At 43.0% G+C, this 7,626-nt stretch overlaps 1 protein-coding gene across 1 annotated transcript; it reads left to right on the top strand.

The window, feature by feature from the left end:
* The first annotated feature begins 4,168 nt into the window (after nt 1–4,168).
* LOC123173857 (zinc finger protein 4-like) lies at nt 4,169–5,183 on the top strand. Its single transcript, XM_044589967.1, has 2 exons — nt 4,169–4,644; nt 5,002–5,183. The coding sequence occupies exon 1, from the start codon at nt 4,212–4,214 to the stop codon at nt 4,581–4,583; it is 372 nt and encodes a 123-aa protein (XP_044445902.1). The 5' UTR covers nt 4,169–4,211; the 3' UTR covers nt 4,584–4,644; nt 5,002–5,183.
* Nucleotides 5,184–7,626: the final 2,443 nt, after the last annotated feature.

The following is a 7,626-nucleotide window of genomic DNA, read 5'->3' on the forward strand; positions in this document are numbered from 1 at the left end:
CGGGGTGTCGGCGGGTGGGGTGGGGCCGGAGGGGTCTTCTTCTTTCTTTCTCTTCTTCTTCTTCTTCTTTCCTTTCTTCTTCTTCTTCTTTCATCTTTTTTCTACTTTTTTACTTCTTTTCGTTTCTTCCTTTCTTCTTCTTCTACTTCTTTTCTTCTTCTTCTTTTTACATCTTTTTTGTACTTCTTTTCTTTTCTTCCTTTCTTCTTCTTCTACTTCTTTTCTTCTTTTTCTTTTTTCATCTTTTTTCTACTTCTTCTCTTTTCTTCTTCTTCTACTTCTTCTACTACTTCTACTTCTTCTCATTCTTTTCTAACACTAACACTAACACAATCTAGCACTAACAATTAAACAGAAAAAAAATGAAAAAAAAAAATTGGTCCCTCACCGGAGCAATGGGACGGTCGGCGGGGGCGGTGGCGAGGGGCGCCGGGCGGCGGGGGCGGTGCCGGGGGGTCTATCTTTTACTTTTAAGTATTTACTTTTATGCAAAGAGTCAATAGTATGAATTCTTGTTTCAACCTCAATTATTCTCTAGTTGGCAAGCATCATGTGGTGCGGAAAGATCTAGGCACATATGACTAGTCAAATATATTTGATCATGAATTATTATTGTTGACAATTATCTCTATGATAAATGAGTTGGGAGGCGAAACATTAAGCCCCTATATTTCTCTGTGTTCAATGAATGCCATTTGTTCTAAAATATGCTTTGAGTACTAGCAATCATAGAAGACTATATGATGATTGAGTATGTGGAGCTATTACTTAGACTTTGTTGAATAAGTTAGATTGCAATTGTTTGGTGACTAAGAACATAGGTTGTTAAGTTGCAAGAGAAGTCATTGTTTGAACCGTAACATGTGAATTGATTGCTACTTTATCACGATGAGTTTTATGAGAAAGAGTTACTGTTATGGTGCTAGGAAAAGTGATTGAAATTATCATTGATCAATCTTATGCACTATGCTAGCATTCACACTTCATAAATTATTTCTCTCATCAGTTACCTACTCGAGGACGAGCAGGAATTAAGCTTGGGGATGCTGATACGTCTCCAACGTATCTATAATTTATGAAGTATTCATGCAATGTTTACAACAATTTTATATGGTTTTGGTATGATTTGAATGGAACTAACCCGGACTGGCGCTGTTTTCAGCAGAACTACAGTGCTGTTTTTGGTGCAGAAACAAAAGTTCTCGAAATTGGACGAAACTTTTTGATGATTTTTTTGGAAGAAAAGATAAATAATGGAACAAAGAACCAACAGGGGGGCTCTGCCCACAAGGCACTAGGGCATGCCATACCTCCTTGGTGCGCCCTGGTGGGTAGTGGGCCCCCTGAGGCACATCTTCGCGTGAAACCGATGCCAAAAAATCCTATATATGCAGAAACCCCCGAAAGTTAACCTAGATCAGAAGTTCCTCCGCCGCAAGCCTCTGTAGCACGAAAAACAAATCTAGACCCCATTCCAGCACCCTACCGGAGGGAGAAATCATCACCGGTGGCCATCTTCATCATCTCGGTGTCCACCATGATGACGAGGGAGTAGTCCACCCTCGGGGCTGGGGGTTTGTATTAGTACCTATGTGTTTAATCTCTCTCTCTCTCTCTCTCTCTCTCTTTCTTTCTTGATTTGGCACGATCTTAATGTATCGCGAGCTTTGTTAATATAGTTGGATCATAGGGTGTTTCCCCCTCTCTATCTTATTGTGATAAATTGAGTTTTCCCTTTGAGATTTCGTTATTATCGGATTAAATACTTTTATGAATTTGAGAGCACTTGATGTATGTCTTGCTATGAATACCCGTGGTGACAATGAAGTATCATATTGATTCACTCGATATATGTTTTGGCACTCAACTCGCGGATTCCCGAGGTGACATTGGGGTAATCTATGCATAGGGGTTGATGCACGTTTTCGTCCTTGTCTCTCGGTAGAAATCTTGGGGCACTCTTTGAGGTTCTTTGTGTTGGATTGAGTATTATGAATCTGAAATTATTTGATGCATACTGTATAATCAACTCACGGATACTCGTGGTGACATTGGAGTATCTAGGTGACATTAGAGTTCGTTGATGTGTATCATATGGTGTTATTTTAGTACGAACTCTTGGATAGATCGATTGGAAAGTATAACTTGTTGTTACTTTAGTAGGAACTCTTGGATAGATTGATCGGAAAGGATAACTTTGAGGTGGTTTCGTACCCTACAAACAATTTCGTCTTATATTCTCCACTAGATAAGAACTTTGGAGTGATGCTTCATCGCTCATTGAGGGATGGTTATATGATCCAATTGTATTAGCATTGTTGAGAGATTGCACTAGCCGAAGTATGGACCCTAGGCTTCATTTTCAATCATTGCAATACCGTTTTGCTCACTTTTGTTACTTGCTACCTTGCTGTTTTTTATTGTTACTATTACAAAAATCAGTATCTACTATCATTACTACACTTGTATCACCATCTCTTCGCCGTACTAGTGCACCTATAAAATTTACCATTGTATTTGGTGTGTTGGAGACACAAGAGACTTTTTGTTATTTGGTTGCACGGTTGTTTGAGAGAGACCATCTTCATCCTACGCCTCCCACAGATTGATAAACCTTAGGTCATCCACTTGAGAGAAATTTACTACTGTCCTACAAAACTCTACGCTAGGAGGCCCAACACGAGTCTACAAGAACAAGTTGTGTAGTAGACATCATAATGCGGCATGTCTTTATCCACTTCAAGACACTGCTACTAAACCCCTGTCCTATCGTGCGTTCTTCAATCGCAGTAGGACCAACAACAAATACCCAAGAAAAAACATGTGTTTCCATCCAGTGCAGACTTGCTACTATATGCATCACGAATCCTGGGAACCAATTTGGGAGGTTATAAGAACCATTGGTACTAGTGCTAATGTGAGGTACTGGTAGTTTCTTCAAGAAACGAAATTATGATTTTAGTTGTTTAGTCTTGTTTCAAGGAAAAATGATGAAAAAGAAGTTCAGAGAAGAAATAAAATTATTCACTATGCAAACCCTTATATAGAGTAAGATTAATATTTTTTATGAACATGTCCAAATATACTCAAAAAAATTGCACATAGTTGGTAAAGCCAAAATAATGTAACCATTAATGGCTACAAAATAGAGTGCATGTAGACGAGTATCTGTCATCTTATATAGTATTTTATGCTATGAAAGTAAAGGCACGAGTAATTATAAATACAAACTCGAAGTACATAGTTATTCCAAAATGGGGTGAATACAAGAAATTTTAGGTGAAGAAGAAGAAGTACAACTCTTCAAAGTTTGTAGGCCGTACATTTGTAAATTCAACATATCCTTCCAGCCCTTTTAGATTTACGTATATGTTCTACCCTTTCGTCTTTCTGACATTTGGTTTGTACGGTCAAAGGTAGTGAAACAATCTAGAACAATGGTTTTAACTATCAATAATGTTTTTCTATCACAAATCAATTAGTTTTAGTTGTGTGTTGTTTATAAACATTTCTATAATCAAAGTAGCACATATTTATACTTAATGGTAATTTAATTTTGGAAGCTAAATCTATTGAACGTGTTTAAAAATTATACAAATATAATTGCCCCATGCGATTCATCATAAAAAATACATTTAGTGCATCATGGATAATAACCAGTTAAGTGATGAATGGATACAATATATGTTTATCTATAGATGAGAAAACCAATCATACATAAGACTAAACTATGTTCTCAAAAGTCTTATATTTGCAACGCCATCACATTTGGTCCCATTTTTTTAAACAAACTAAATAACATGTTCTCATTGTTAAAATTTCGAAAGGTCTAGCCTGCGCACCGAGGGGGACACTTTGCTAGTTCTAGCTAAAAGCATCTGCAACCCTATTTTGATTCCCAATGATTTTCAGCAGAGCAAACTCGCGGAGCGCTCCTCAGTCGAGATGAAACGAAACAATAGGTATCAGCCCTCAATGCATGTGTGATAAATCCTCCCAGCTACTCTTCGGTAGCGACCGCCGTCAGCCAATCAGCGGTCGGCGGGAGATGTGCGCCGTGTCCGGCCACCGGCTACAGTAACGAGATCCCAATGAACAGTGCGAAACCCGTTAAGCTGTGCTATATAAAAATCCTTGGGGTAGCACAGCAGTTTTCGTGGCGAATTAAGGTTTCACCCTCGCATATAGACGACGGTAAGTCCGTGACTAGAATGGAACAGCTGACCGGTGAGCAGGAGGACCTGTGCCTGGAGCTCACCCTCCGCCCCATGGCGTCCGAGCCCCGCCCCGGCTTCTTCCTCTGCGTGTACTGCAACCGCAAGTTCGTCACCTCGCAGGCGCTCGGCGGCCACCAAAACGCACATAAGCACGAGCGCAACGTCGCCAAGCGCCGCCGGCAAGCCGCTGCCGCTCGGCAGGGTGCGCCTGCTGCAGCGCCAGACGAGAGGCTGCCCTGGCACGGCGGCGGTTTCATGTCTGCGGCCGGGACGGCTGCTCCTGCTGTCAAGGCGCACAAGCACGGCAGGAGCAGGCCGGAGCACGGTGGCGCCATGGTCGACGTCGACTTGTCTCTTCGTCTATGATAGGTCTGCTAACTGGTCCCTGATCTCCAGATGCAATAGCGGGCATCCGCTAGCTCTTTCGGTATGTTAAAAGTCCTCTTTTGTGAATACAAGCATGCATGTGAAACTGCTACTATATGTTTGTGGGAGTATCTTGATTAGCTTGACACATGTCAAGTGAATGATTTGCTTGTGTCAACCTCGTGTGTGCGTTCGATCCATATGTTCTTCTTTCAGTTGAGTTTCTCTTATGGGATTCCTTGACCAGATAGACAGTTTGGTCACTATATAGAGACGGCAAGGAGATTTCAATTTTTCTTGTTTTCACCATTCTACTACTCTTCTGTTAATTGTTGCTTTCATTGCTTCGCTTATCCAAGTGACTCAGATGCAGTACTGTATATTGCATGTGAGAATTCCCTCACTATTTCAAACGCAGGTACTATACTTTTGTAACAATGCGGATGCCCAATCGATCGATGGGGACTGTATAGCTTCTGGCTATAGTTACTGCAAGGCTGCAACAGCCACTCGGAGAAATTGTGGTGGAAATTACAGCATGAAAACATTACTATGTACTACCTCCGTTTCAAAATAATTGAAGTTCTATGTTTATCCTAAGTCAAACTTGTATAAGTTCGACCAAGTCTATAGAAAATTATATTAACATCTACAACACCAAATTAGTCTCTTTAGATTCTTTAAGAAATATATTTTCATACTATGTGTATTTGGTGATGTAGATCTTACCATGTTTTTTTTTTCATAGTTGGTCAAACTGAAGCAAATTTGACTTCGGACAAACCTCGAACTTCAATTATTTTAGAACGGAAGGTGTATCTTCTAAAGTTCTAGTTAAGATACAGAGACAGAATGTAAGACATGCACATATTGGGCATGTCTCATTGCCGAATGTAATGCACACTAGTTAATGGTGTTCTTGAGCCATAGTTAACATATTTAGCCAGTCCCGGATAATGCACCTAACGTGGTATAGGAGTATTATAGCATTACTATCATCTAGAGCTAGTCCCTTCTGCTAAATCTCTGATGAGATGACACCCACATGCAGCATGCTCATCTGACGATAATTAATCACAAGCAGCAGCAACATTTTAGGTATGTAGTACTGGACAACAGATGTAATAATCCCAACGTGTTATGTTTCTCTTGAGAAAGCTAGGTGAACCGGCCTGGACAAGGACAGACGCGACAAGACAGGCTAGCTAGCTAGGACCACGATATCTTTTGGCGCCACTCTACCCAGAGGAGGGAGGAGAGGAGGCATCTGCCGGTCGGTTTAAGATTTTCAGCAGATGCGGCCTGGGTCGCTTTTGCCCAATGCCCCGCATCAGAGACCGCATCGTGCAGATCTGGACGCCTAGCATAATTGGCAAGGCAAAGCTTTCCACTCCTAGGCCCCAAACAGGCAGGCAACGCTAAGTAAAACGACCTCTCGGATCTCGCTCAGCACAGCCTTTATTACTCTTTTCTCTTCTTTTTGGAAAGGGGCAGGCGTCCAATATCAAATGAAGTTGCCATCCTCCCCAGCCTCTCATTTGCTTCGTGCTGCTCATGACATAATCTACCGTGGCCCCCCTGGTCCGCTAGTCGGTGGCACATTGGCCATCCTCTCCCATTCCAACAGCAAAACCTCACCCGCCTCCTTCGTCGCCGCCGCCGCCGCCCATTTTCCGGTGCCTTTGCCAACTGCTGGAGCCGCAACACCCACCCCCCGCCGCCCTCACCTACAACACCGCTCGCCGCCGGGGATCCGAAAGGTTCCCACCCCACTCCTCGACACAGCCGCGACCAAGAAGCCGCCTCGCCGCCCAGCCAACTCCTTCGTCCTGACACGCTCGTTGATCTCATTGACGAGTACGTCCATATGAGTGAGTCTACGTGCCTAGCTAGACTCCTTGTACAACTTCTGCAAGGTTGTGATTGATGTGTTTGGCCCTGAGTACTTGAGAGAGCCGACTCCTCAAGATACAGCCCGCTTCTTGGCTATGAATGCCCGCAGGAGCTTCACATGGATGCTTGGCAGGATAGACTCCATGCACTGGGAGTGGAAGAACTGCCCTTCTGCTTGGCAAGGGCAATATAAGGGCCATGTCGGGGCTTGCACTGTCATACTTGAGGCCGTGGCATCACAAGATCTCTTGATCTGGCACTCTTTCTTCGGCATGGCCGGATCACACAATGATATCAACGTGCTTCAACGCTCGCCCGTTTTTGCAAGGCTTGCCGAAGGCAACAATTCACCGATGAATGTTACCATCAACGGCCACAACTACGACAAAGGATACCACCTATGTGACGGTATCTATTCTTAGTGGACCACTATTGTGAAGCAATCCCCAACCCTGTCGGAGAGAAGAGAAAAAGATTTGCTCAAAAGCAAGAGAATGCTAGGAAGGACGTCCAGCATGCCTTTGGTGTTTTGCAATCTCGATGGGGCATCGTTCGGTATCCTGCTAGGACTTGGAGCATGAAGAAGCTGTGGGAGGTGATGACTGCTTGTGTGATCATGCACTATATGATCGTAGAAGATGAGCTTCCGGAACGTATCTACGATCAAGGGTTTCAGTTTCAGGATGAGAATGTTGTGCCTGAGCATGGAGGAGCGGCAACGTTTGAACAGTTCACCCAATTTCATCATGAAATGCGTGATTGGAAACTCACGTGCAGCTGCAAAATGATTTGGTCAACCGTATGTGGGTTCATATTGGCAACCAATAGATGTATCCTTTTTATTTGGCTTGTAAAACTATATGAGAACAATTTAATTTATATTCGGGCTTGTAAAACTATGTTTTATATTTGGCTACGAAAACTATGTTACCTTGTGAAACTATATATTTGCTTGTGAAATATGCAAAGTGTTCATTCAAAATGGAGGCTAGCCGGCCACGCCGGCAAATATGAGTTTGCCGCGTCGCCGAGGTGATCTTGCGGGCGAGCGTGATGCTTGGATCCTTCAACACCTCCACCGGCACCATCTCCGACGGTTCCATGTGTCGGCAGTGGAAGGAAGTAGAGGGTGAGAGAAAAGAACAAGATT

Source organism: Triticum aestivum, unplaced genomic scaffold (assembly GCF_018294505.1).
Source record: "Triticum aestivum cultivar Chinese Spring unplaced genomic scaffold, IWGSC CS RefSeq v2.1 scaffold162684, whole genome shotgun sequence".
Taxonomy (NCBI): domain Eukaryota; kingdom Viridiplantae; phylum Streptophyta; class Magnoliopsida; order Poales; family Poaceae; genus Triticum; species Triticum aestivum.

Excerpts from the sequence above, each read along its gene's own strand:
- LOC123173857 (XM_044589967.1), top strand. The coding sequence starts at position 4,212 with ATGGAACAGCTGACCGGTGAGCAGGAGGACCTGTGCCTGGAGCTCACC.